The following is a 26,736-nucleotide window of genomic DNA, read 5'->3' as shown; positions in this document are numbered from 1 at the left end:
AGGAGACGCGCCGGGGGAGCGGGAAGGAGGGAGGATGAGCCACGCCGGGGGGGGGGAGCAGGAAGGAGGGAGGAGGAGCTGCCCTGCGCGCGACGAGCCCCGCCGCCGGGAGCCGTTGCCGCACCGCGCGCTGTGCGCTGCCAACGCCGCCGCCGCCGGATGCCCCCGACGCCCCGGTCGATGCAGCCGGCCCGTGAGAAAGGCACAGTTTTCTTATGGAGGCTGAACATAAGGATAAGGGGCAATTTGGTCTTTTCGCCTTTGTTTTTTCAGATTTTGAATTTTTTTAATTCATTTATTCCATGACCATCTGACGGCATCCAAACCAGGGGCAAACGGATGATTATATTCAAAATAGCAAGGGCAAAATCACAATTAGATACCTGCATAAGGGCAAGAACACAATTTTCCCTTTTTATTATTATTTTTACCAAAAAGGAGATTTTTTAGATTCGTACGGAGCCCCTTTGAGCCTTTTTAGGTGTATAGATAAATGTGAGGCCGGAGATAGTCCCCGATGTGAACTCTAGAGAATTGGCTTCGACACGGACTTTGTATTGTGATTTTGGATTTCAGACGCGGCGTGGAGGTGTGTGGACTTTGGATTTCTGGTGTGGAGGAACAGTGACCGAATAGTATATGATTTTTGGTATCACCCGATAAATGATTACTTTAGAGTTTTTTTTTAGGTGTAGAGATTTATAAGGAAAAGCAGAGTTACTTTATCAAGGAAAAAAATAAGACATGGAAAGGGCATTACGGAAGGGACATCCCGGGGACATCCCGGGGAGGCAGCACCTTCCTAGACCCCAACGTAGGGAGCCCAATCTACCCTGCGGAAAGAGGAAAAAGAAAGATAAACCAACGGGAGATGGAACTGGAGAGGGAAACAGAAACAATATTAGACACGGATACAATACTAATGATTAGGTTGGACGAAAATTTAGATGTGTAAATTTTTTTGCCTGTTTAGTATTAGGTAGGTATAGATATAGATATAGATTTTTTGAAAAATTATTTCGTACTCCTAGGGAGTAGCTACTTTCCATGTGTATATCTTTAGATTTAGGGTGTATATGGCTTGACAAAGTGTATGTTGACGAAGTATATGATCCTAGACGATCTATGATAGTATATACATCAAGTATGCAAGTATACATTGAGTATATGGTTATACTTATTTTGTATACTACTGTCATAGTATTATAATAATATATTAAAAAATATGGGTTCTTTTGAAACTTTTTCACGTAGTATGATTTGGAGTATCATAAAATGAGTATATAAACATACTCAAATTAATAAATGAGTATGCACACATACGTAACGTTGTTTATTAAAGATAGGAGTAACTACTCCTGAGAGTAGAAAAAATGAACCCTAGATTTTTTTATTAAATCATCAATAGCATTATATCAAGTCAATACAAAGCCTTAAAAACTACTTCCTCTATTCTAAATTACAAGACATTTTGATTTTCTAGATACATTACTTTTATTATGCATCTAGACATAATGTATGTCTAAATCCATAGTAAAAATCATGTATCTAGAAAATTCAACCGTCTTATAATTTGGAATAAATGGAGTATATGTATATTCGACCTCAGCCCAACAAAAATAGACAAAAAATAAATAGACAACCGATGTATTCTGGTGAATAACAATTTATTATAAACTAAATTGGCAACCCATATGACTAGGAACAAATATCCTATATGGCAGAATAAAATCTTTCTATATACCGCTGTTATATATATGGATAAAGGACTATATGATGGTTTTCTGTGTATAAGGTAGGTATCAAATCGGGAAAATATGCTTATCACATTTTTTTTGACAAAAGCATGCGTGTGCCAGGCTTTCGGCCGCACCGCCGGGGCCGGATCTGACTCGGTAACCAGCAACCAACCGCGATACTCCGCAGGTCCGGGAATCGCACTTCCAGCCAGCCGAACCCAGCCCGCCTGCCGGCCGAACCAAAACCTTCCCCCGCCGCATCTCTCGCCTTCGCGCCTCCTGGACGTGATCGCGCGCGCCTGGCAGATTAGCCCATCATCATCGAGGTGCCAATGGTGCAGCTTCCGAGCTTCGGGAAGCGGCGCGTCGAGCCGGCCACGGCGGCGACCGTCAAGGTGGAGATGGAGGTTTTCGGCTGCGGCGGTGCTCCGCACAAACGCGTCAAATCACTGCCGCCGCCGCCGCCTCAGGCACGTAGATCGGTAAATTGGGCCTTTTTTTTTTCCTCGCGTGGCTTTGGTTCTTCCGTTTACGACGGCGCGCGTTGAGATTGAAGGCTACAGTATGCTTTCGATTCTGCACTTCCCCGTGTCGCGCGGATCATATACTCGTGCGAGACAGAAGGTGGCGTGGTGAAGTCTGAACGGCCTCATTGCCACTCTCGTGCTAAAAATCTGCTGAAGTTGTGCCACGTTGTTGTGTTTGGTTCGATGCTGCATTGGCATTATTCAGTTCATGATACATCGACTCGCTGACACGAAGTTAAATGAGATCTCAAGTTAAATTTTGTTTGAGCCTTTCATGTGGATATATGGTTTGACTACTTGAAATCTTGACCGTTGCTTACTTGCTTAGTCTTTGCCCTGCTTCTAGAGTGGAAGTCTAGAAAACATAAAGGTTCCTTGTAAAAATCAGAGAATGTATTCTTGGCGTGATAAATTTGTCCAGGACTGTCAGGTCCTTTTAGTTTGTTCAAATCTACAGCACATGATTTAACTTTTCAGGACAGATGCCTGCCTTTGCCATTCATGTCTGCTATAGGTTCTTGAGAGTTCTAAGGTGTTTGCAAAAACACCTCATAGATTATATATTCTGTTCAAGTATTATTGGTTTGTTCAATTAGTATCCAAACTACAACTGTACAAGGCCCTTTAATTCGTTCTCTGATTCCAACATAACCTGTTGCAGGACCTGTCCTGTGATGTGCTTGATGAACCTAGCCCATTGGGTCTGCGACTAAGAAAAAGTCCGTCTCTGCTGGACCTTATTCAGATGAAGCTTTCTCAGGCAAAATCTGCCAGCGAACAGTTTGATGCGCACAACAATGTTTCTGATACACCCATGAAGAAAGAGGTTAGATCTGGGGCTCCTGCAGCTAGGGAACGACTGAAAGCTTCAAATTTTCCTGCAAATGTTTTGAGAATTGGTAGTTGGGAGGTAACAAAATTCCAGTTTCCTCTTTTTCTAAGACCATGTGGATTTCCATTTTGTTATTGTACTATATGACACTAGAGGAGTGCATATTTGAGCAACTATTTTGCAGCTTTTCCGAACAACCCACCCTGTTACCCTAACACTAATAATATTTCTGAGCAGTACATTTCACACTATGAAGGTGACTTGGTCGCAAAGTGCTACTTTGCAAAGCATAAGCTTGTTTGGGAGGTCCTACATGATGGTCTCAAGAGTAAGATAGAAATTCAGTGGTCAGATATTATTGCTTTGAAGGCAACCTGCCCAGATAATGAACAAGAAGGGATCTTAAATCTAGTGGTAAGTTCCTGAGAGTCTGAGAATGACATATTTTGTTGTAGTCCTTTGCATCTCATCATCAGTTCCTTTAACAACATTCCGTTTTCTTTTGTGAAGTTGGCTCGCCCACCCCTTTTCTTCAAAGAGACTGATCCTCAGCCAAGGAAACATACACTATGGCAGGCTGCATCAGATTTTACTGATGGACAGGCAAGCTTCAACAGGTGAAGAACCAGTGCAAAATGCATTTTCCATGTTGCAAGGCAATGTTCTACATAAAGAAATGTTTTTAGTGGGGAGTTGTGACCTATGCTGCTACTCTGTTTTGTAAACATGTTTAACTTTTTATGTGCATATTGTTTTAGTTACTCAGCTAATAGATTAGCTTCCTATTTAGATTTGCTTGTTTTGATTTTCATGAATGTTTTTGGTAACTTACCTTCTATTACATGTTGATTTATATACTATTATTTTTGTTGCCTGCCTAAGGAACTACATACTAAAAAGGATTATGCGTGCAGGAGACATACCTTGCAGTGCCCCTCAAGTTTGTTAAGCAAGAATTTTGAAAAGCTCATTCAATGTGATCAACGTCTACATGAATTGAGCCAGCAGCCAGATGCCATATTGCAAACTCCAAGTTTTGAACCTAAGCGATCTATTTTTGAAAATCCAAATGAATCAAAAGACTGCCTTGATCTCAATGGCTTGAAGTATGAACATGAAGCTACTTTGCCCAAGTTCACTGATCCCGTCTCAACATGTGTCTTTTCATCACTCTCCAAGAATGTTGGACAACCAATAAACATAGGTAATCAATTCTAGCCACACAATTTAGTATAGACTGCAAGGCTTCTATATGTGATGTTTTGATATAACCATGTCTAATGCCAAGGTGTTTACAGGATTTGGTGCTGGAGATTTTGAGGGCACTGTTTCTGAGGAACCAAAGAATTGCAATCAGTGGAATCAATTCAAAGTGCCTGGATTGAAGGCATCCATATCTGTGGAAGATTTGGTTAACCATCTTGGTAACTGCAAAGCTGATCAAAGGAGTGTAGGTGATCCTCCTTTGACCATTAATGATGGAAAAACCAAAGAAGTGTTGGAAGATCTTGTTCAATACCTTTTCAGCGATACACAGAGTCTGCCAGCCTCGGATGATAAATATTTGATGGCAAGGGTTGACTCCCTTTACTCTTTGCTTGAGAAAGACACGGTGCCAGCCACCATGCGCAAGCCTGAATGCAGTGATGACATAGGCATAAACCAAGTGGATTCTGATGGCTTTGAGGAGGAGCTCAACTCATCACTTGCAGGAGCCAAAGAACCGCTCACCATTTCCAGAAATGATTCTTTCGGGGAGCTGCTGCTAAACCTTCCCCCAGTAGCTTCTATTCCACAGTTCTTGTTCAACATAGCAGAAAATTCTGATAAATAAATCGTGCAATCAACTCTTTACTCCTAGAACTAAAGCAGCAGCTGTACAAATTGTGAATATGAGCAATAAATCAGCCACGCCAGAATTCTGTTTTACTTCTTCCCTGTAAATAATTCAGCAGATTGGTGCAGCAAAAATGTCTGTTCGCCGAGAAACTCCACATGCAATGTTGGAACTACATTTTGTTTACATTTTGATGGCATTTTCCTTTTAAATGGTACTCTCTCCCTTGTTAGATATCATTTTTTTTTTGTTTCTCATCATACTCAGCTTGTGTTACTTGCATATATGACTATACGAGGGATATGCCCCTCAAGTATACTAATCTTATCAGGCATGCGAGTAGTATATATGACATAGTTGTGACTTTTGCTATGTGGAATGTTGGAGAAGACATTGCAATTTTCATAGCAAGGAAGAATTTCATATAACATGTACATACACTTCGATTCAAATATAATATGTTCTAGTTTCTCACATACATTTGAAGCCTAGAAAGGAGTTGGTGCAACAGACATGCACCCTTTATCTACAGAAAACAAGCCATGTAATGCAATATGATAAATGAAATTCTACACAGCATATATCTCTTGGATACTCTGAAACTGGTACCTAGAGATGTATGATTTGATACTGATGGAAAATGGATAGTAATGTAATGCTTAATCAAAGGAATCGGGCTGCGGAGCTTCTCCGTCCTCATCAAAACCCTCATTTTCGTCCAGCATGTTCATCAGCATGGTCACCTGCTCATGAAGCATAGAATTTTCCTTCTCAATCTCTGCCCGCTTCTTGCGCTCATTGGCAAGCTGCTTCTGTAGAAGCTCCAGCACACGGGAGTCTTCCTCTAACTGCTCGTTCAGTCCATTGATCTCACGGTCCTGCCACACAGTTTCCACAGTAATAACATTTGTCAGTCTTCGATGCACATTCAGCAACAAAATTGCCTACAGTTTACCTTAGGCGGCACACAAGCATGATACTCTTATCGCAGATAAAAGCAGAAGCTAACATTTCAGGATTTTCAGCTTGATCATCGATGCATTTACTAGAAAAATAGCATTGCATGCCGCATGATATCATGCAGGTATGTAGAATCAGACCACTAGAAAGATTATAAACCTTTCTGTTCATTTCTTGGATTGCAATCCTCCTCATGCTCTCCACAACATCTACATTGACGAGCTTGCGTTTCTTGCCCACCAGCCATCCCTTTGGATATGATGTGGGCTCAAAGTCCGGTGGTGGAAGCAGCATTTCAGCACTGCGCTTGCCGTTGATCGGCTCGAGAGGCTCAAAGAGAGCCTTCCGCTTCTCAGATAAGTTAGCTTTTGGGTTTGGTTGTACATCCTCAGCTGTAGCTGTTGTATCTGTTGCATCGTCGGTCTTCATGGGTTCCTCTTGAGCCTGCTCATTAGTTTCTTCGGTAGCATCTTTGTCAGGTTCTTGTTGCAAGCTCCGGCCATTGGCTGGAACATACATATTGTTAGTCAGATCAAGAGCCAGTGCACTTCCCCAGTTAAAATCTAATGCACACATGACCATTGGCTCTACAATAAGATCAGTTGGAAGTTCATTCACTTTGACAACCAATAAGTTAGTGAGTTGTGAGGATGCATTTGGCTGTCATGTGAACAGCTTATGGAGAGGCCAAGGGATGCTTTTATTCAGTTCTTAGTGAGATTTTTATAGCCCTTGCTTTCATTTTTTTGTGGGATTTCTTTAATTCTTTACATCCCTTCAGTGTCTTGCAAGTATGCTATATGTATATGTACCATCCTTCACATAGAAGCAAAGTAACAAGGGACCGAAATAACACACTGTATTCAACATAAAGATCTATTCATGAACAATGCGGCAAGCTCTGAAAAGAAGACTGAGACATCGTTTTTATGTCTGTCAGAGAGTAATTTCCAAGGCAGATTTATTTTAATCTGTCAGCGTCACATATTGGTCAGTATCAACTAGATGTAGCATCAGATTGACCTGATTAGCATTCCACGACGCTACATAATCTGACCCACATGAGACACGACCATACTGCCGTCTGGACATATGCTACAATATACTCATATACGACTAGATTGTAGTTTATCTGTTTGTTCCATACTTGACCATGCCTAGACGGCTACTCGGTTAGAATTGTTCATACTTGTCTGCTGCCATACCTAGAAACTCTAGGACGCTACACCGATTGCATACTACTAGTCTTTGGCCTTGTCTTCACCGCGGCAAAGAGGGGGAAATAATTGAAAGGCAGAAACAGACAAGAAAACACACAGAAATCTAATCCCACGGTAGCAAAATCAGAAATTACTCTTGCTGCAAAGGGTGTCTAGGAATATGATTTCTGGCTGCAAGCATATTCCTGAGACCACTATTACTAAGCACCACACTGGCAGCTGCAGGCTTGGGATCTTACATCTTAGCGGTGAAGACAAGCAAAGACTGAGACGTCTGCTCTACCTGTAGCTGACAAGGGATTGAAATGACCAGCTACGCTCACGTGAACCACCAAATGGGCGGTTAGTTATCAACAGCAGTTAAGTAGCACGGGTGCGTGATTAACGTGCTATGTTAATTGTTAACTAGTACTGGCCTGCCGGTACGTCACGCCAGTGAGCTGGCTATCATTCATCCCCACACGAAATATCTCAACGGCACATTCCCGGGCATCAGTACCAAAACTTGTATGAACAAAAAGGAAAATGTTCTGGTCGAGAGAAAAAAAAGAAACCGGTGCTTGTGTAGGGAAACAAAGTAGCTGAGATTAATAGTGTTGGTGTGAATCTAATTATGTTGCTGTATGAACTGTATGTCTGTATTACTTTCTTTTGGGCAGAATTACAGAGAAATTCGCAGAGAACTGAGCTGAAATTAGCCATTTTTCAAGAACAGAGAAATAGATAAGGAGGGGTAAGTCACGAGAAGACGATTCTTGGGGGCAAAAATCAAAGCACTTGAAATCAGCAAGATTTTGTATGCAGGAACAGGAATTGAGACAGCAGGCACCTGATCTCCTTGACTTCCAGAAAATCCTGGGGGGGTCAGCCGGAACGGGCTCCTCCATGCCTGGCTGCTCCCTCGCTCCCTGCAGCAGCAGCACAAAACAAATTGCACCCATCAGCTTTCAGCCGCTAAATCTCTGCTTCTTCCGCCTCGAATTCCTCCTCGCTTCCAGGCCTCAGCAACCATGTCAATCAAAATCTCACCTCGGCTTCTTGGCTCCAGGCTAGCTGGGCTTCCTTTCTCCTGGACCTGGTTGCCGCGCCGCGCGCTCTACTTTTTTCTCCCCGCCCTCTCGCTCGCTCGCTCGCTCGCTGTGTCTTGTTGGTTGCGTTATCTTGTGGCTCTGGGCTGACGGATGGATGTGTGCTGTTTGGAGTGCGAGAGGGGGCGGTCGCCTTGGAAGACACTCCCGTTTCTTGGCCGTGTCGTCCTGGTCGTCGTTGGCTTGGTTTTTCACTGCGTTCGGCTGGTCTACTACCGGATTGTTTCAGCACTTGGTTTTACGTAACGATGGCGGAAACGGCGTACTTCTCCCGTCGGTTGACGGATCGGGGGCGGGGCATGGATTACCCGCCACCAACAACCACTTCTCCCGTAGCCATGTTCGCGGAGACGCGGATCCTCTGTGGCCAGCTGCCACACACGCCAGTATTGTTGCCCACATCAGAACCGGTCGGTCAGTCAGTGCTAAGCTCCATTTGTCAGGTTAATTTACAAACTTGGTTTGGCAGCAGACTCGTTGAAATAACCTTCATTTGAAATATTATTGTTGAACCGATTGCAATGGCTTAAGACAGCAACGCAAAATCGGCAACAGATTAATGGCCTTCTTGGATTCTCTGGTCTAAAATTTAGTAGCTAAAGTTGATGACTAGAATTTCAGACCATTCACTAGTGTGGTGTAAAGCTTTTGTTTGGTGTTTTAGACCATGGGATCCAATCAGAGACTAATTAAACGCCAAGAAAGAAAGGAACAAAAGCCTAATTAAACGCCAAGAAAGAAAGGAACAATCGACTACCAAAATCTCACTGTATACAGCTAGAAATTAGAGGCACAGTCCCGCAGCACGCCAACCACTGCCTTCCGGCTTCGTCCGCCCATTTTTATTTCTTTTTTAAGGTCCTGTTCAGTTCCTCGTCCTAAAGTTACACATGTAAAGAGTATTAAATATAGACTAAAAAATAATTAATTACACAGATTACGACTAATCTACAAGACAAAATTTTTAAACCTAATTAGTTCATGATTTGACAATGTGGTGATACAGTAAAGCTACAGTAAACATGTGCTACTGCCGGATTACGTCTCGCAGGGTACTGAGAACTTCTGTAATTTATTTTATTATTACTATCAAACACTTCCATATGGCACCCCTAAACTTTAGCCTCTGGATTTAAACACGTCGTCTGTCCATTTCTGTTGCACTGGCACAGTGCCACCTGCATTTGCATGCAGCGCATGAATGCGAAAGCAGCCAGAGATCATGTGAACACCATGTACTCGGCCTCAGCCCTCAGGTACAACGCTTTTCCTTCAATGATGACGATTAGGCATTGACATCAACAGCTGGGCCACTAATCGCAAACCTGAGCCCAATAGCTAACTGCAGGCTGCGCCTGTTCTATTTCCTATGCGCAGGCCAGGTTTATAGCAGGCTAGCGGCACAAGCCCAGGCCACAGTTTCAGCCCAGATGTCCACCAGCTGGTACAACCAACCAACCAATCAACCGCAAGTGCGGTCGCAACTCAGAAAGCCACAAGTCACAACAAATCACCAGACAACCAGCGCAGATTGCATCATTTATTCAAAATGTAACTATGACGACAACAGGAGAAGAAATATATCAGGCAAGTTCCATGATTCAGCTCCCTATTGAACTCCAATGGTAGCTACTTACACCATCTAAAGGCCCACAGAACTGGGGCATTCAGACTTTTGGTCTGCACCGTTATACCAACGGAAACTTCTATCAATGCAGATGATCATGATACTCACCCTCTCTATATGCAATATAAGAGGAAATTCTATCCTATACCATAGCTCAAATCAAGCTAAACTGGTGTTTCTGGTTAGTGATCAGTGCGCTGCCCCAGGCTCCAGGCAGGCAAGACACTCGGTGGGCTCAGCGAGTCCGTAAACCGATTCAATGCACCTGCTGTGGAACACATGGTGGCATGCCAGAACCGCAACGACTGGAGGAGCATTGGCATCACGGCCAGCATCCCCTTGTGGCCGGAAAGCAATATCAAGCTTGCAGAGCTGGCACCTTGTTCCCAGCGGCTCAACCGGTGGCGGGTCATCATTCTCAAACAGAGCTGAAATTGCAATGGGGCAGTTACGAAGAGGCCAAGAGACAGGAAATCACCAACTTAACAGAAAACAAGATTGAAAAACATACTCCAATTGGTAGAACTTTACCTGGCCCTTTTATGTAGAGCTGCTGTTCCTGCCGCTGCTGCTGTGAACTACCCAATTTAAATTGCTGAAGCAGCTGCTCTTGCTGCTTGATTAAAAGCGCTCTTGTGTAAGCAGGATTTGAGAGAGGATTGGAACTGTCCTTCATGTTTCCGATTTCTAACTTTGGTGTAATCAAGGGAGCAGTCGCACCAGCCAACCCACTGGCCTGGTTAGCCATTATTGGTACATAGGAAGGCTTCTTATTGTAATCATTTTGAAGGATCGGCCTTGGTAATGTAGCAACTGTAGCAGCCAACTGATTGACTTTACTTGTTTCATGGATATGCATGGTGACACTGGAGTTCTTTGCAGTGTCAGGTTGCAATTGCTGTGCAAGTGATGGGACAGCTGCATTATCTGACTGACTGATCTCATTTGTACTAGCAGAAATCACTTCTGCTGGAGCATTAGCAAAGCTTTTCCCAGTTTCAATTTGAGATTTCCCTGTGGGTGGTAGAGCAGCTCCCTTAACACCCAGGATTCTGATAGTTGATTTCCTTATTGAAGGTGCATCTGAAAGGCCTTTGCATATTTGTAGCTTCTTTGTGGGAGATGGCATGACAGCTCCATCTGACTGATCGCCCAGGCTCACAATTTCTTCATCTCTGTACTTCTTGCCTGGAATAAGATGAAGTTATCAAGGGTTAGGATTCAGAACATGACTAGTAAAATTATGTTGATAAAGCATCAAGTAAGCACCACTGGCAACGTTTGAGTGAGCTTTTGAAGCTGAATGGTTGATTGAATCTTTGACAGCTCGGGAAGAAGCAACTCTGGAACGCTTAGCAGTAGGGTTGATTGTAAGGCCTGCACATTTCCTCTCTTCATTCAGAGCAACAGGTTGAGTAAGAGGCTTCCAACCAGATGAAGTCACTTTTAGAGGGGTCCGGGCATGAGTGGCAGTCGACCGTGAAGCAGCTAACTGAGTGCTAAAAGAAGCATCTGAAGTACTTCTTCTTGTGCTTGTACTAGCAGATCCTCCTGCCTTGAAACCAGGTGAAGCCACGATAGGATCAGACCCATGGGTCATAGAACGAGTAACAGGGCGAAACAACTGATACACAGGTGCACTGCAAGATGGGCCAGAGTGTCCAGCATTTCTGCTCACTGAAAATGCAAAGCAAAGTAGTAAAAAAAAAAACAAGTGAGTACAAGATTAAGCAGAAAGCATTCTTTGGGGGTGTAGTGTTAGCATGCAGAAAATCATGCAGAATGGACCTATAGCAAGAGACTACACTAAATATCAATTCAGTCAACACGCAGTATGATGCAGATTGCCAAGACAGGGAACATAGAACAGAAGAAATAAATGTACAACTCCATCTTGTGACATTTGTTAAATGAATCAACAGTCCAGCAGCTAAGTATCTTTCAGGAGTAACATCCAAGCACACACGGAAGGTGCGTTTCTATAAACTATACCACATAACCAACTTAGAATATTTAATGGAATTGTCGCACCGTTACATATTGGGGATATGTGGATATGCCAAATAAAGAAAATCAGCATATGTAAGTTCAATATCAGACCAGATAACTTGATGGGGGCTCCAGTCTCCGTATGAGGCCAAATATCTGGACTAACATTACGTCAGGCCAAGCAATCCTATCCGAAACAAATCAACCGTTTAAAGCACCAATGCGTTTCTTCACCTGCGCACTTGGATTTAGTAGAAAATGGAAAGCAAGAAGGACCTAATAATACCTAACAATACTAGACAAGACCAACCAATCAAGTGGGGAAACAGTTCAATAAGAACTTATAAAGGATCCGACAACCATTAAACATTCCCACAGTACAAATCACATCCAACTGCAAAGGCACAAATCGGTATTCATGGATTTTCAAAAGAAAGAATTAACCATCTAAATGGGAAGTTCTTTTCTGTTGCGTTCCTCAATCCCAAGGCAGTCCAATTCAAGAAACCCTCGCCCAGCTTTGCAGAACCCCGGTGCAAAACAGAGCCTCTGGTGTTACCCAAAGCAAGAACACAAACCCCCTATCATCAAGAGAGGTGTGCCAAAATTCGGGGGGCTAAAACAGCTCTCAGCTGTGCGTTCCAGGGTAACAAATTCCACGCGTACTCTCACAGCCAGATCCAGGCAACATGTGGATTCGATCAAGGGTCTCATCGACGATCCGTACACCACACGCGCAACTAGGCACGCCGAGCCAGGGCCGCATCCCCCACGAAACCCCAAACCCAGGCCAAGCCGCCACCGTTTCATGACCAAGGACATCGCATTGCGCCGAAAAACGGAATCGCCCGCCCGGAACCCTAGGAATTCGCCTGAAGACGATATGAAGCAGCACCCCCGCTAAGAACACCCGAAAACCCCCCCACGGGACGGGGCCGCTCCCTTACCGTTCCTGGAGGATGCGGCGGCGGCGGCGGCTGCCGGGGGATTCGAGACCCCTGAGGCGCGCGGCATTGGATTGACGAATCGGTGGGGCAATCGCGGAGAGGATCGAGGAGAAAGCCCTAAGATTTTTTTTCTCTCTCTTTTGCCCCCTTCTCTGTCGCGAAGGGGAGAGAGGAGGCGTCTTTTCCTCTCGCGCGGCTCGCGCACTAATCTCGCAGGGAGGAAGCGGAAGGGGAGAAGCCGGGGGCTGGCAGGAGGTGCCGGGTTATATAGGCTTCGGCGTGAGGCGTGCGCGCCGGGCCCACGGCTCAGGTGCCGATGGGTCCGCGAGCTCTTGCGCTGGGGCGGGGGCGGTGTAGGGCCCATGTGGAGGTGAAACGGGGACAGACAGGGTGGTGTGGTTCCTGTGTCCATTCGTTCGAGCCCAAACCTCTTTTTCTCGACAGAATTTTCAACCTAACAAAAGAATCTGTGTGCAGGTGACTTAAAGGGTGTTTAGTGGGGTGAATTTTGGATTTTGGGCTACTGTAGCACTTTCATTTTTATTTGATAATTAGTGTTTAATTATGGTCTAATTAGGCTCAAAACGTTCGTCTCGCGATTTCCAACCAAACTGTGTAATTAGTTTTTTTTCGCCTACATTTAATGCTCCATGCACGTATCGCAAGATTCGATGTGATGGATACTGTAGCACTTTTTTGGATTTTAGCCTGGCAACTAAACACGGGCTTAGCACATGCAATAATACTGGCCCTGTTCGTTTCTCTTAGAATCCGTCATTTTTAGCTTGTTTTTTCAGCCGAAACAGTATTTTTCTCTCACAACAAATATTTTTCTCTCACAACAAATCAGCCGGAACAGTATTTCAACTTTTTTTAGCGAAACGGGCCACTTAGAACTAGCATGAATCCCGCGCGTTGCCGCGGGACGCAACACGTGAAGTTGAAAGGGAAAGGTCGTATTGCAGAATTGACAATGGGCCGAACATGATTTCAGACAGCATGTTCATGTGTAAAGGATAAATATATAAAGAGCAAGAGTAAGGACTACACACAGTGAAATGGTCCTCATAAGAGAAATTATAAAGTAATCAAGACTCAAGTTTTAACGTTGGAAGTGCATTGGCTGCATTGATTTAAATGGCAATGCCGTTACTGAAGCTAGATATCATTTCTTCATAGTTCCTTTGATTTTTTTACGCCATTCAAACTGAAATGCGGTATTTTTTTCTGGCCGAGTGAAATGCGGTATTTTTCTTGGCATCGTTGTAAGCCTTGTCAATATAGTCAGAATCCGAAGGCACTGTAGGTGGATCTCTGTGGGTATCTTTGCTGCCATTTGACCAAACGACAGGACAACTAATCATTTCCTGGTGTTTTCCATGAGGCCATCAATATCAGTTTGAACCTGCACACATTTGGGAACTGGAAACTGAGAAATTAACCTTAGGAATTGGGAGCATAAATGTTAAGTCTACAAAGCAAATGCCTTAATAGGGAAATGATCCCCAAGCAGGAATAGGCTGCAAAGGTGATTGAAAAAACGAAAGGGAAGGAAATTCACCTAAAAAGTTAACTGTCAATGTGAGCAAACATATATGAAAGGAAAATATGATCAGGTAGTCCAAGCTGGGTTACCAATGAAGCAGCCCCAAATTGAAAAAAGGTCTGCTAGGCTGTCTCAAGTGGTATAGCCTTATTAATCTGAAGAAGCATGAAGTATGCACTGGAAAACAAATATCTCTTTTATATGAGAGTCAGATGATAGAAGGATCTTGGCAGCTGATATCATTCTTAGAGAGAAAGAGTGCAGAATTATCTGAGCTAGTGACACTGGGAGACTGATTTCAGGATTGTGAAATTTTGGAGAATGAACTAAAACACTTTTGAAGATGTCTGCTAATGGGTCACCTCAAAATGAACATTGTATGGAGTGGTATTAAATAGCAGTGTAAAGTAGCTTTGATTTATTTAGTAAACTTGAAATCTGTGACTGGTGGACACGTTTCCGGTTGATAATAACCGATAAACCTGTTTATTATGAGCAAAGTAATGAGTTGAGTCCTCAAAGTATGGTTGAATGCAAAGGCAAGTTGCTTATGTTTTAAAAGGCGTACATGATGGTTTCGATGTGCATATGTAAAATAACTCATGGAAGAAGTATAACATTCAAATTTTTTACACAGGATTCATGCGAAATGAGATTGAACATCATCTGTAACATCATATATAAATTTATGGAGGACGGCGGTCAGGCAAATGCAATGAATTGGAAAGAAATTAGGAAGTAGTGTCAAACATAGTTTGGGGAGCGATATCTAGAGAATCCCAATATGTGATCAAGAATAACAACACTGGGCAATAAGAATGGCAAAGTTTCTAGCAGAGAGGAAAACATTAGTGCTTAAATCTGACCATACACACAAAATCAAACTGAAATGATGTACCTTGTTGGCATCCAGAGGAAGCTGAGACTGCAACAGCACCATTAAAGAAGCCGTTCATTTTGCTATCATCGTGAGGCCAAGATTAACTAAGCAGATGAATAGACCTGTTGATGAGGTAAAGCATCAGTCGAAAGGCACAGCGGAAAGAAATCCAATTAAACAACCATATTTGCATGTCAGTACATAGGAAGGAAATGAGTTCGCAAAAAAAAAAAAAGATGAATAAGTACAAAAATAAACCTTTGCTGTGGAGAGTCATATGATTCATGGTTAGATAAGATAAATCCTCTAGAAAGATTGAGCATAGGTGAGTACATTGCAACTATGCTGGTAACATATACTCTTGTAAATGCGATGAAGCACATGCCTAGACCTTGTGAACCTGAAACTCGATTTTTTTCTTCTCCTAATGTTTGGTTCTCGTAGTACAGAGGAGTGGACCTGGTGGGGCCAAAATGAGGCAAAAAAAAAAAAAAATCATGGATTCATCAACCTCTCTCTTTTTTGCGAATGAAAATTTCGATTCATCAACCTCTCTCTGCATACTCAACTCAAAATAAAAATCAAGCGCGATTCCAAATTTTAGTTGGATTTCAACAAATCTGCACGGACTGTATACCTCCCCAAGAAAGAAAGCTTCATCCTACACGAATCCGAAAACCTAACCTTAGGCCGCAGGTCCGACGGGGAACAACAAAGCAGCCGAGACGAATCGGAATCGCAGGGAGGAGGGAGACGGGCAGGCTTACGGAGCGGTATCCGCCGTGGCGGGCGTGCGCGTGGCTGCGGGCGTCGTCGTCCTCATCGTCCTAGGCGTTGTCGTCCATGTCCTGGTGGCGCTACGGGGGCGACTGCAGCTGGTGGCCGGCGTCCTCATCGACGACGTCGCCAGCGTCGTCCGGCCGAGAGGAGTTGTTAGGAGCCCGCGCGAGGGAGATGGCCGCCGCCGATGGAGCTGCTGCGCAGGCATGCGAGGAGGAGGTTGCGAGGCGACGCGTGTAACATCCCCGCGTAAATGGGCCGAGTTAGGCCGAACTGAATAGTGATGGGCCGCGCGACTGTAGCTGCGGGGTACCGTAGTCGCGAGCACGGCGGCGAGTTAGGCCGGGCCACAATCGGGTTACGTTCGGGCACTATACACGCGGGACATTGTAGCATCATGGAACACTGTTCACCCGAGGTTTAGTATCAGGAAACTGAGGGGCGGCAAGACCGACTTAAATAGTCAGGTCAAGGACACCTAGTAATCTTCGGTTAACCGTTTTATGCGAAGCGAGGACGAAAGCGCAAGCGGGTTGTGTAACACCCCGGTGTTATGCCTGCATTTAGGCATTGCTAATCATACATATCGTGCATCATCAAGCATCCTATTCATACATGCGTAATCTTGCATATAACAACTGAAACATTACTTCGAAACATACGAAACATGTTTGTGAAAAGTAAATGATGCATACACTTATTAGAGTTGTTTTGCTCTGATTCTTGCTTGCTAGGTTAGTAGAACTTGTTTGGTTATGATTGTAAATCATCTAGAATTGTTTAGCATAATTTTTGGAGCAAGGTTTGTATTTAAATTATTGCCAAATTTTTCTTTAAAAATAATTCTCAAAAATTAGGGTTTTGAGTTAAAAATTTAACTTTGATTGTATAATTTAAAATCTAGATAGAATTGGACTTTGGTCATAAAAGCAAAGTTGTAGAGAATTAAATTCTAAACAACTTTTATTTTTGGTACATTTTCAAAAGAGGTCATTTTCTTGCTCAAAATAATATTTGAAAACTGTTAATTGAAAATTTATTGAAAATGGAAATTGAAAAGAATGTTTTCTGTTTTAGCGGGCCGCCGCCTCGCTTCTGGCCCGCCAGCCGAAGCCGGCCCAGCGAGCCTCCCGCGCTGCGCGCGCCTCGCCTCGCTCGGCCCAGCCCAGCACCGCGCCGCGCCCGGCCTGCCTCCGCGCCCGCCGCCCGCTCACTCGCCTCGCGCTTGACCCAGCTACTGCTTCGCCGGCCCAGGCCCACGCCGCGCTTTCCCGCCCGCCGCGCCGCACCCGCCTTCACCGCCTGCCTGGCCGCCACGCGGCGCCCGTACACCGGCGGCGAGGGGCGGTGCCCGCTCCGACCGGCAGAGCTCCGCCTTCAAGGCTATCCGAGCGCGCGCTCCTCTCCCCGCACTCCTCGCTTTTGCCGCCTTGTCTCCCTGCCTCTTGCTCCGCAGCAGCAGCAGCGCACGCGCTCGCCACCGTCGCTGCCCCGCCGACGACGTGCTCCACCGCCAGCGCTTCATTCTTCGATTCATCTCGCCCGGAGCTCCGCCTCGCCTAGCTCCTTCGCTTGCGCTCACTCGCGGCTGCCGTCGTCAAGGATCGCAAACTGAGAACCCCGTCGTCATAACCGAGGAGCCCGAGGAGCAGCTCGAGGTGCAGCAGCAGGAAGTGCCAGAAGCCGACGAGGAGGACGTTGAGGAACTTCCGGAGTGCCCCGATCACCGTCCGAGCTCCTTCGAGAGAGGCAAGCCCCGGAGCATTTTTCTCCCGGTTTGCAATTATTTAATTAAATGCTTTACTTTAATTGATGCATTACGTTCAGGAGTTGTTTGCAACCGTTGCTGCATTATACCTTTGTTTACCTTTGTTATACCACATCCTTGTTACCCTGTTATCCGCAGTCGAGTCAATGCTTAGCTGGCTTAGACCGGTAGAAGTCGGGTGATTTCCTGTCATCTGCGAGCTATAGGTGGTTACCTGGATCTGCTTGGATGACTATGAAGTCATGGTATAACTAAGTGTTAAATGAAGTTGAGACCGGACGGAGACTTGCAGAGTTTTGGACTGTAGTGTTTCCATCTGTGTCGATTAAGGACCGACCGTTGTTGGGCCTCGAGTCATGTTGAACGCATGCCTTACATTTAGCTGGCCGGATAAAGTACCTTCCGACCGCGAAGCTGGGAGATTTTTTGGGCCGAGTAGATTGCCCGCAGCGCACTGTGCCGGAGCAGGTGTGGTAGGACACGGGGGCGAGATGATAAGACCAAAGTGCAGTCGGTCGGCCCCCGGGTACATGTGGTTCCTGGCAAACTCGAGATTCCTGGAAAGTTGACTCGGTGATCAATATCTCACTTTAGCGGGTGAGTGAGGTTTGTGTAAGGAATAAATCACCAGCTGGTTAGGAATCGATTCGAATCGCCATCGCTCCTGGATAGTGAGCACTTGACTTGAGTGACTTCATCGTAGTAAATGTTATGGAACACTTGGACAGTTATAATGAATATGACAGTATGGAAGTTGCTTAATGATCATTAGTTATCATTATCTGCTTAATCACATGTTTACTCTAGTATAGGTGCAAATCTAGTTGACAGGTTAATAATAATTAACTTGGCAATAATGCTTTTAGAAAGGTTCTTGAAATGCTAAAAATGCTTCTTTTTGCAAATGAGTTAGCTACCCTACTATAAAGCCCTTCATAATCCTTGGTGTCATTTATTTTCGGTTATGTCGGGTAAGTCTGGCTGAGTACCTTCTCGTACTCAGGGTTTTATTCCCACTTGTTGCAGATGGGCAGATGTATTACGGCTACTGTATCAACTGCCTTTATCCTGCGATGGGTGATGCTTAGGACCATGGGCATGGTCGTTCCTTATGTCTCATCTGATGCTTTTGTTGGAGATGATCATTCGCTGGCACTCTATTTAAACTCCGTGTGTGTGTGTAGTTTGAACAAGTGACTTCCGCTATTTTCATTCGAACTGGTTTGTAATAACTATGTTGAAACTCTGATGTATTTGAGATCGCGAACTTTTATGTAATATGTGATGGTGACCGCTAAACTTATTACGATCATGGCTGGGACACGAGTTGGTTTGAAAAATCCTTCGTGATTTCACGGACTACCGGGTTATACGGGCTTAAGTTTGCTCAATCGTCTGCTCTGGTGGATGATTTTCTTACTTAATTTCGTATAATTGGTCGGTTCTGTTACAGGTTGCTACATAGGTGGGGCCCACCTCTCGGTAGAGTGGGCTTGGGCCATGTGCGGGGCCTGGGGCGTTACAACGCGTTTGTAGCCTAGGTGCGCACAGTGAGGAGGCGACGTACGGGGAAGCGAGGAGGACTGCGCAGGGGAGCAGTGGTGGAGGAGGATTTTTTTTGCCTATGTCTCAGAGACTGGTGGAGAGGGAGGAGAGGGATAAGTTTCGTGGGACTGCGGATACCACAGCATTGATGGTTCCAGAAGTGGAACAGCGAGCCATAAAGGAGCGAGGGGATCGGACGGCTGGGCGGAGGATGTACACACGATTTGACGGAGGTAGGAAAGGGATGACGTGTTTTTCGCAAGCGTGCAACTTTGGTATACACGAATAAAGGTAACGGTAGATGCAGCTGAAACAGTGATTACCAATGGACTAGGTTGAACATGGGTGACCTCCCATAGTCACCCTGTTCGCTGGTTGGTGCTGGTGCTGGTTTGGGCTAGTTGGTGCTGGTTTTTGTGAGAGGAAAACACTGTTGGCCGGTTGGATAAGCCTGGCTGAAACCAACAAGCGAACAGGGTGAGTATTTTCTATGCAGATCGATGTTGGCATCCGTTTGGCGATCTTGTTCTAATATTGTTTATTTATGGTCTAGTATTATATTATTATAGGATGTCAACAAGAAGCCCATAATAGTTATTCCCTCTATCTCAAAAAATAGAAGACGTGATTTGACTTGTGGTATTTAAGATTATACTTTGACTGTTAATTTCTAGTACATTATATATAATTTATGGCAACAAGGAAAGTATCAAAAGTATTTCTAAAGACAAATCTAGTGTTATCACTATTGTACTATAAAATTTTTATATTACTAGACTAGTTGTTAGTCAATGACAATAAAGTTTGAATTTTGAAATACATCTATAATTTATATTTTTTTAGGAGGGAGTATTGTTTTATAATACGTGAATAACTGAAAAACATGAAAAAGAGTTATGTAAAGTTTTAATAATAATAATCTACTACAAGTGCACCTATGCCGCACAAATAAATTAGGGTGACTAATGACAATTCAATTATTTAAAGTACTAACATGTTACATTGAGTATGAGTAGGTACTAAATCAAAATGATGAGACTATTACGCTCAACAACCTGTCAACCTCTAATAAAAAGCAAAAAGGTGCGCAACACGTGGATTTTTGGAAGGATCAGCAACAACAAAAACTCGATATTCAACCAACATGAATGCATCTAGCTGAATATACTCAGCATCAATGTATGATGTATTCATACTGGTTGCATCCCATGATTTCAATGTGGAAGGTTTTTTAAACACGTTTAGACATTGATTAGAGTGTTTTGGAAAATTTCTAGATTGTTTGATTATTTTCTATTTTTATAAAGCTAAATCCATTTTTTGAAGCTTATATATATATTTTCACGATCTTTAAATATTTTATCCGGATTCATCATGTCCCAATCTATCTATAAGTTTTTTTTTCTCAAATTTATTAAAAGCTTAGAGATATTTTCATGTTTTAAAAACTTTTTTAAGTGCTTACCATAATTTTCTGAAATATTACAATCCCATGAGAACCAGTTCTTGCTGAAACAGGAGGTAACTTAAATGATTTTGAAAGATGAAAAAAAAACTTAGTTTTGGAGTTTGAAGAAGAAAACTAGACTACGACCATAGTCGAACAAGATAAAAATTGACCTCTTCCGGCCCATAGTACAAGATATGTTCAGTGCAGGCCGAGGCGCAAGCCCATCAGCCCCGACATCTCCAAGCAGATCTGAGGTAATGGGCCGTCGCAAAACGTGCGCAAAGCCGAGCCAGCAGTGTCCTCTCAAAAAAAAGTGGCGGGCCTCCATCTCCACGCGCGGCAAATCGGCGAGCTGATGCGGAGGCGGGCGACGGCGCGAGGCGGCGTTTGGCGCCGTCCAGAATTAGTAGCACCGCTGCATCGGCGACTTCTCCCCCCACCAGCGTGGCCGCGTGGAGGGTTCAGGTGAGGTGAGGTGAGGCGCCGTTGCATAGGTTGGTTCGCTTGGGGAGGAGTGGAGGGCGGTTCGTGCGGTGCCCTTGTTGCGGGGTTCGAGATTCCAGAGTGACGCTGATTCGAATCCCTGCTCGTGGCATGTCAGTTTATTCGGATTCAACCGTGTGTATGTGATTGATCTATCGGGGATTGAAAGTTAGGTCGAATATGGTACTGCTTTAGATTTCGCAGTAAGGCTGTTCAGGCCAGTCGTTGAGCAGGTCGATGAAGCGGGAGTTTGCAGAAGTGCTAAATCCCATTTTCTGACCGAAATGGCACTGATGGGGGAGCCAGGCTGACCCACTTATTAAAGCAGTATTGTATAGCATTTGTGTATAGCAGCCTAGCAGCAGTTGATCATTCAAGTGCTTGGGTGTCTTTCTCTCTGTTGAGGCCCGTATTACTCACTTAGTCATGTTAATGAGCATTATCATGTCTCAAAGTGTACAAACTATGGAGCTTACCACTCATCAAGTACAAGTGTCCCACAACTGCCTTTTTGCTGGTTATAACTTATTCCTAACGCTAGTAACTTTGATGTCTTTCAGGCTGTCACGGGATTCAAGGGTATTAGTGCTATACAAAAGTTTGCTTTATGGCAAGTCAGGCAATCACAAATTATCGGCAATGGCAGTGATGTAGAGTGGTGGTCTTTTAAAAGAAATTTGTGTTCCAGTGTAGCTATTTCCAGGTGAGTGCAAGCTATTGCATTATTATTAACTCTTGTCTCATGATCTGCGTTGCCAGTGATGGTGAAGGGTGACTAAGATGCTTCTTTAAGTTTCCTGGTCTCTATTGTCGCTATTCTTGAAAAGAAAACAAGTACACATCGTCACATGCACTAGTTTGTTGGAATAGTAAAAGTCCCCTGGTCTCTATTATTGCCTATCTAGGCTGTTCCTGATATCACATAACAATGTTCTAGAGGCTATATGCTAATGATTGCATGGGTACCCAGTAAGGCAGTAACCATAGTCGTAACTCCTAAAGTCCTTTTTCTATTAAAGAAGGCGGACGTCCTAAAAATCTACAGTATGGTGTATTAAGTCGATAATTATAAATTTTATATAATCAACACTGCAGTATCTTTTATTGAATTAACCTACACTCACATAACACAGTCCATTTAGCAATTTTTGTTTGATGCGGCAGTGACACCCCCTTGACAGTCAAGATGCTCTTAGTTACTTTCCCCCCTCTGTGAAGGAAAAAGGTGTGGGGGAAAATGGTAACTAAACTAATGACAGATAACTTTGTCCCGGTTGCTGTCCTCATACTTTAGTATCTTATTATCTGATTTATTGATTGGAAGAAAAATCCATTATCAGTTATTTTCTCAATTTTCTGGACAATGCCCATCTCGTCTTTCAGACTGATGAGTTAGACAACTTCATCGGATTCTCTCGTGAAACCTCTTCTCCTTTACTTGCCATTTCCTAATGTTATGGTCCTAGTTACATTTCCATTTTTTTGCAGGAGATGGTCCCAGTTACATTACATGGTTCTGTTGGACACAATGAAGCCGTCCAGATATGCTATTAAAATCCTGCTAGTTATTATGGCCTTAAATTGTACCATGTCTGTTCCATTTTAAGCTAGGCAGAGCATGAACTATCAAAGGATCATGTTATAGACACCTCACATTTGAGAAAATTCTGTTCAGTGGTTCTTCAAGGGTAAAGTTTATTGCCTTATGCCCTCAATTGTCAGTTGTAGTGATTTTCAGAGCAACACTGTGTTTTTTAAAGGTTCAGCTTCTGCATTCCAGTAGCTATATCAACAACACATGCCAAAACCAGTCTCAGCCTTCTTTCCTGATTTATGATTTATGATGCCTCTCATCCTGTAACATTGATGACAGTGACTAGTGATACTAGTGATCGATCATGCTGGCGAATGCTAGACGTCATTATCATACAGCAGGCCAGCAGCCAGTAAGGTGATGTATGAATCATTTGTATCTACCGCGTTTTACCTTTATACATGAGATACCCTGTCCCTTTTCGTGTACACCCAGGAGCTCCACTTTGGCAGTCTGCTACTCTGCTTCTTCCACTCCTGAAACTGAGCCTGCAGGTGCTGGCAACGCGTTGCCTGCTGGAGTCCTTATCCAATCAGTGAAGGCACTAAACTCGCAAAGCCGTTGGAATCTGCGAGCAAGGTCATGCACATCTTGTTGGATGAAGTTAATACAGCCTGCAAGATATGGAATCTGTGTAAGCAAGAGCATTCATACCTTGTTCTTGTTAGCTGTTAGCTTCCTTCCATACATGTAAGATGTGTATAAAAGCTGATGAAGCCACTGATGATTCTGCTGATCTAAACATTGTTTTTTTTGGGAGAAATGATCTAAACATTGTTGGCAACAGGAGTCGATCTCATAGACGATGACTGTGCACCTAACTGCTTACCCCATGGACTTGTTGCTTGTTTAGGCCCGGTTTACCACACCTAGAGCTGCAGCTGCAGCTCCTGCGGTCCTGCCCTGCTCGGTTGCCATCGTGGCATGTTGATTGCTGGTGAGTTGCCACTGCTGTGCCTGCATCCGTCCATTACGGGCCACCGGCTCTCGTGGGGTTCATATAACTTTCCATTTGACATCTTTGCAGCTGCTCTTTTTAGCTGGCCTGAACTGTCCACCGTCCCAGTCCCCTCCGATCACAATTCACAACTGCTTCGCAGTCTGCCCACTGACAAGGTGCGTACAAGTCCCTCCTGCTTTCTCTTCTCCCTTTCACTTCATGTGCCTGGAAGAGCAAGCCCCCCGTTTGAGTAGAGACGCTGCTTCCTTTGCCCAGTCGCGGCAATGGCAAAGCATCCCGGTATGTGCAGTACCAGTGTTAGTGTAGCCTGGTGGTGACACTGCAACAGCTTGCGAAAACATTCACTTGCTAGGTTTGCAAGCAAGCAAGTCGCGCTTATGGACGCTAGTGACGATTTGGTGCTAGACCATAAAGGCTAAGGCTCTTGTGCAAACTTAATCGTGTAAGGTCGCTAGGTTCGGTGCGGTCATGATATTATCTGGCTATATCAAATAGATCGGGTAAGGTCGTTTATTTTGCTAGAGGAATTTAGAGCATGCTTTTGGTAATTCACAGAATCTTCTTTTATCAAGATTTATTATAGAGCCTTTATTATATTCAGCCACAAAATCGAGATTTGTCGACGATTTTGTGTATCCAAAACCCAAACTCTTGATAATACAGTTCGGGTTGGCAAGCTTTAGTCAGCGTCACAGTGCAACCGGAAGGCAAGACCGCATTATTCAAGTAATGCAGTTTAGGCAGTAATAATCTTAGGAGAGAATTCCTTATTTGATACTAGACAAATGATCCGTTTCTTTTTTGGTCCTCAAAAAATTTTCGTTCCCTATTTGACACCGAGTTCATCTTTTATTCCTTATACGACACTCCGCTCGATTTTCCATCAATGAACCGTTAACTGCCATGCGAAAAGACGATTTTACCCCTGTGGGCCCCACCACCCTTCTCCCTCCTGTCAGCGTTGCCCCTGTGGGCAGCATGCCCCTTCCTTCCTCTTCCTCCAGATCGAGCGGCGCAGCGGCCGGGCCCCCGCGACCGCCGCCCTCCGGCGCGGCCGGACCCCGCCGATGTCGGCAACGACGGGGCCACGGCTGCTAAACCGCCTCCCCTCCCCCTGCCGAGCGCGCATCTCTCTCTCTCTCTCTCTCTCTCTCTCTCTCTCTCTCTCCTCCCTCCCAACGTGGCCACCCACGCGGGAGGCGCGCCGGCGCAGGCATGGCCCCTCTCGGGCGGCGCGCCGGCGCCGCAAGGGAAGCCGTCGACGCGGCCGGCCTTCGGAGCGACAACCCTAGCACGGGCGCCCTGAGCGCGTCGGGCCCCTGCGCATGCGGCGCACTGCCGTGGGCGGCCCCCTAGAGCGGCACCCCCAGCACGATCGCCTACGCCGCCGCAGGTATGGTCACCGGGAGGAGCCGGTACCCGGCTCACTACACCTCCGCTGCTGGGCCCCTGCTCCTCTCTCACTGCGCCGTGTGCGCTGCTCGCCGCCGTAGCCCCTTTGCCATGCGTGGTCACCTCTTCCTCTTCCCCGCCCGCGGCTCCGGTCCATGGCTGGCCCTGTCGGCGGCGCGTCGCCTCTTCTTCTCCGTCGGCGGCGACGGCGACGCACCTCGGTGGCCAGATCTGCCGGCAGCTCACCCTCTTCTCCTCCTCCTCGGCGGAGGAGGAGGGTGGCGCGGCTCGTCGAAGGAGGGAGGGGGCTCCGGCCGCAGCAGCGGGGACGGCCGGCGGGGGCCGCGACGCGACAGGAGGGAGAAGGGTGGTAGGGCCCACAGGGGCAAAATCGTCTTTTCGCATGGCAGTTAACGGTTCACGGATGGAAAATCGAACGGAGTGTCGTATATGGAATGAAAGATGAACTCGGTGTCAAATAAGGAACGAAAAATTTTTGAGGGCCAAGAAAAAAACGTGTCATTTGTCTGGTGTTAAATAAGAAATTCTCTCTACTCTTCGAGCGAAAAAACCAAGCGAAGAACTCACTGGGGGCAAGGGGGAAATAGAGTATGGGGAAAGAGAGAGCTTGTCGCTGACATTAGGCTCTCCTTTCTCCCCAACAGCAAAACAGCGTACAAATTGCAGTGGTTGTGGGGTGGTCACAGCTTCTGCTGGGGCGCCCTGGCCGTGCCGTTGCTTCCACGGCGTTCGTCCGATCACTCGTCACAAGTACTTAATCCATCTCCACATATTAATTCATGTCTGCAAGCAGCGATTTCCCTTTTTTCATTTTGGCTCCGTTAGCTTCACTAAAAAAACAAATCGAAACACTGTTTCTGTTGATTTGTTGCGAGAGAAAAATACTGTAATCCTTAAAAAAAACAAGCTGAAAAAGATAGATGATAAGAGAAACAAACAGAGCCTTTGTTATGATACTCAGTCTGTTTGCTTGTTGATTTTAACTAGAACTTATCAACTATGATATAATATTTTTCTCTCACATCAAATCAGCATCAGCCGGAAGCGAGTAGGCTGACTATAAAAATAAAGAAATGTACACCATGATTTCATTAGCCCATCCGGTGGACAAGGAGCAATCAAGTCATCAAGAAAAGTATACTAAAAGGGAAGGAGGGAGGAGGCGGAAAGTGAAAACCGTACGTACCTCTGTTTGGTTAGTTTCCGGCTTTTGTGTTTTTTAACCTCTGATTAAGGTCCTGTTTAGATCCCACCTAAAATCCAAAAATTTTCAAGATTTCCTGTCATATCAAATCTTGTGGTACATGCATGGAGCATTAAATATAGGTAAAAAGAATAACTAATTGCACAGTTTACCTGTAATTGGCGAGACAAATCTTTTAAGCCTAAATAGTCCATAGTTGGACAATTTTTACCCAATACAAACGAAAGTGCTACAGTAACAAAAAAGCTAAAATTTTTCGCATCTAAACGGGGCCTAATTAACTTTTGCATTTATTACTGTTTTGTTTGTTACCCCTCCTCTCCTACGCGGAAACAAAAGCTCCTCC

General features: G+C 44.8%; 4 protein-coding genes and 1 long non-coding RNA gene across 7 annotated transcripts; 2 read left to right on the top strand and 3 right to left on the bottom strand.

Moving 5' to 3' along the window:
- Positions 1–1,897: 1,897 nt before the first annotated feature.
- Positions 1,898–5,211, top strand: LOC136478493 (uncharacterized). Of its 3 annotated transcripts, none has more exons than XM_066476970.1 (6): positions 1,898–2,209; positions 2,928–3,176; positions 3,336–3,512; positions 3,609–3,715; positions 4,013–4,302; positions 4,397–5,211. In XM_066476970.1, the coding sequence occupies exons 1-6, from the start codon at positions 2,072–2,074 to the stop codon at positions 4,930–4,932; spliced, it is 1,497 nt and encodes a 498-aa protein (XP_066333067.1). In that variant the 5' UTR covers positions 1,898–2,071; the 3' UTR covers positions 4,933–5,211. The 3 variants fall into 3 exon arrangements, with proteins under 3 accessions (XP_066333067.1, XP_066333068.1, XP_066333066.1); XM_066476971.1 differs by having other exon boundaries at positions 1,898–2,221; positions 2,928–3,092; XM_066476969.1 differs by having other exon boundaries at positions 1,898–2,221.
- Positions 5,212–5,400: 189 nt separating this feature from the next.
- On the bottom strand, positions 5,401–8,396 carry LOC136478494 (protein HEADING DATE REPRESSOR 1-like). The gene is made up of 4 exons (XM_066476972.1): positions 8,145–8,396; positions 7,945–8,023; positions 6,055–6,401; positions 5,401–5,813 (listed from the first exon to the last, which is right to left on the bottom strand). Exons 2-4 carry the CDS (start codon positions 8,000–8,002, stop codon positions 5,595–5,597), a joined length of 624 nt encoding a protein of 207 aa, XP_066333069.1. The 5' UTR covers positions 8,003–8,023; positions 8,145–8,396; the 3' UTR covers positions 5,401–5,594.
- Positions 8,397–9,723: 1,327 nt separating this feature from the next.
- LOC136475310 (uncharacterized) lies at positions 9,724–12,989 on the bottom strand. Its single transcript, XM_066472852.1, has 4 exons — positions 12,767–12,989; positions 11,100–11,507; positions 10,362–11,018; positions 9,724–10,258 (listed from the first exon to the last, which is right to left on the bottom strand). Exons 1-4 carry the CDS (start codon positions 12,831–12,833, stop codon positions 10,020–10,022), a joined length of 1,371 nt encoding a protein of 456 aa, XP_066328949.1. The 5' UTR covers positions 12,834–12,989; the 3' UTR covers positions 9,724–10,019.
- An 836-nt stretch (positions 12,990–13,825) lies between these two features.
- LOC136475309 (uncharacterized) lies at positions 13,826–16,200 on the bottom strand. Its single transcript, XR_010763150.1, has 3 exons — positions 15,960–16,200; positions 15,211–15,314; positions 13,826–14,171 (listed from the first exon to the last, which is right to left on the bottom strand). It is a non-coding gene; the product is annotated as an uncharacterized lncRNA (long non-coding RNA).
- A 3,386-nt stretch (positions 16,201–19,586) lies between these two features.
- On the top strand, positions 19,587–26,360 carry LOC136470789 (uncharacterized). Its single transcript, XM_066468519.1, has 7 exons — positions 19,587–19,600; positions 21,020–21,200; positions 21,779–21,921; positions 22,707–23,446; positions 23,666–23,749; positions 23,840–23,928; positions 26,225–26,360. The coding sequence occupies exons 1-4, from the start codon at positions 19,587–19,589 to the stop codon at positions 22,822–22,824; spliced, it is 456 nt and encodes a 151-aa protein (XP_066324616.1). The 3' UTR covers positions 22,825–23,446; positions 23,666–23,749; positions 23,840–23,928; positions 26,225–26,360.
- Positions 26,361–26,736: the final 376 nt, after the last annotated feature.

Source organism: Miscanthus floridulus, chromosome 8 (genome assembly GCF_019320115.1).
Source record: "Miscanthus floridulus cultivar M001 chromosome 8, ASM1932011v1, whole genome shotgun sequence".
Lineage (NCBI taxonomy): Eukaryota > Viridiplantae > Streptophyta > Magnoliopsida > Poales > Poaceae > Miscanthus > Miscanthus floridulus.
Note: the sequence above shows the minus strand (reverse complement) of the source record. Positions and strands in the feature narration are given on the sequence as shown.

What these genes read in the sequence shown, in the direction of transcription:
- LOC136470789 (XM_066468519.1), top strand. An exon ending in TGGCCGCGTGGAGGGTTCAG is followed by an intron (nt 21,201 to 21,778) that starts GTGAGGTGAGGT and finishes GATGTCTTTCAG; the next exon opens with GCTGTCACGGGATTCAAGGG. An exon ending in TCCAGTGTAGCTATTTCCAG is followed by an intron (nt 21,922 to 22,706) that starts GTGAGTGCAAGC and finishes ATTTTTTTGCAG; the next exon opens with GAGATGGTCCCAGTTACATT.
- LOC136478494 (XM_066476972.1), bottom strand. Translation starts at nt 8,002, where the DNA reads ATGGAGGAGCCCGTTCCGGCTGACCCCCCCAGGATTTTCTGGAAGTCA. An exon ending in CTGGAAGTCAAGGAGATCAG is followed by an intron (nt 6,402 to 7,944) that starts GTGCCTGCTGTC and finishes TGTATGTTCCAG; the next exon opens with CCAATGGCCGGAGCTTGCAA. An exon ending in TCCAAGAAATGAACAGAAAG is followed by an intron (nt 5,814 to 6,054) that starts GTTTATAATCTT and finishes ACTGTGTGGCAG; the next exon opens with GACCGTGAGATCAATGGACT.
- LOC136478493 (XM_066476969.1), top strand. Translation starts at nt 2,072, where the DNA reads ATGGTGCAGCTTCCGAGCTTCGGGAAGCGGCGCGTCGAGCCGGCCACG. An exon ending in TGAGAATTGGTAGTTGGGAG is followed by an intron (nt 3,177 to 3,335) that starts GTAACAAAATTC and finishes ATTTCTGAGCAG; the next exon opens with TACATTTCACACTATGAAGG. An exon ending in AAGGGATCTTAAATCTAGTG is followed by an intron (nt 3,513 to 3,608) that starts GTAAGTTCCTGA and finishes TCTTTTGTGAAG; the next exon opens with TTGGCTCGCCCACCCCTTTT.
- LOC136475310 (XM_066472852.1), bottom strand. Translation starts at nt 12,833, where the DNA reads ATGCCGCGCGCCTCAGGGGTCTCGAATCCCCCGGCAGCCGCCGCCGCC. An exon ending in CGCCGCATCCTCCAGGAACG is followed by an intron (nt 11,508 to 12,766) that starts GTAAGGGAGCGG and finishes TTGCATTTTCAG; the next exon opens with TGAGCAGAAATGCTGGACAC. An exon ending in GCTCTACATAAAAGGGCCAG is followed by an intron (nt 10,259 to 10,361) that starts GTAAAGTTCTAC and finishes TTGCAATTTCAG; the next exon opens with CTCTGTTTGAGAATGATGAC.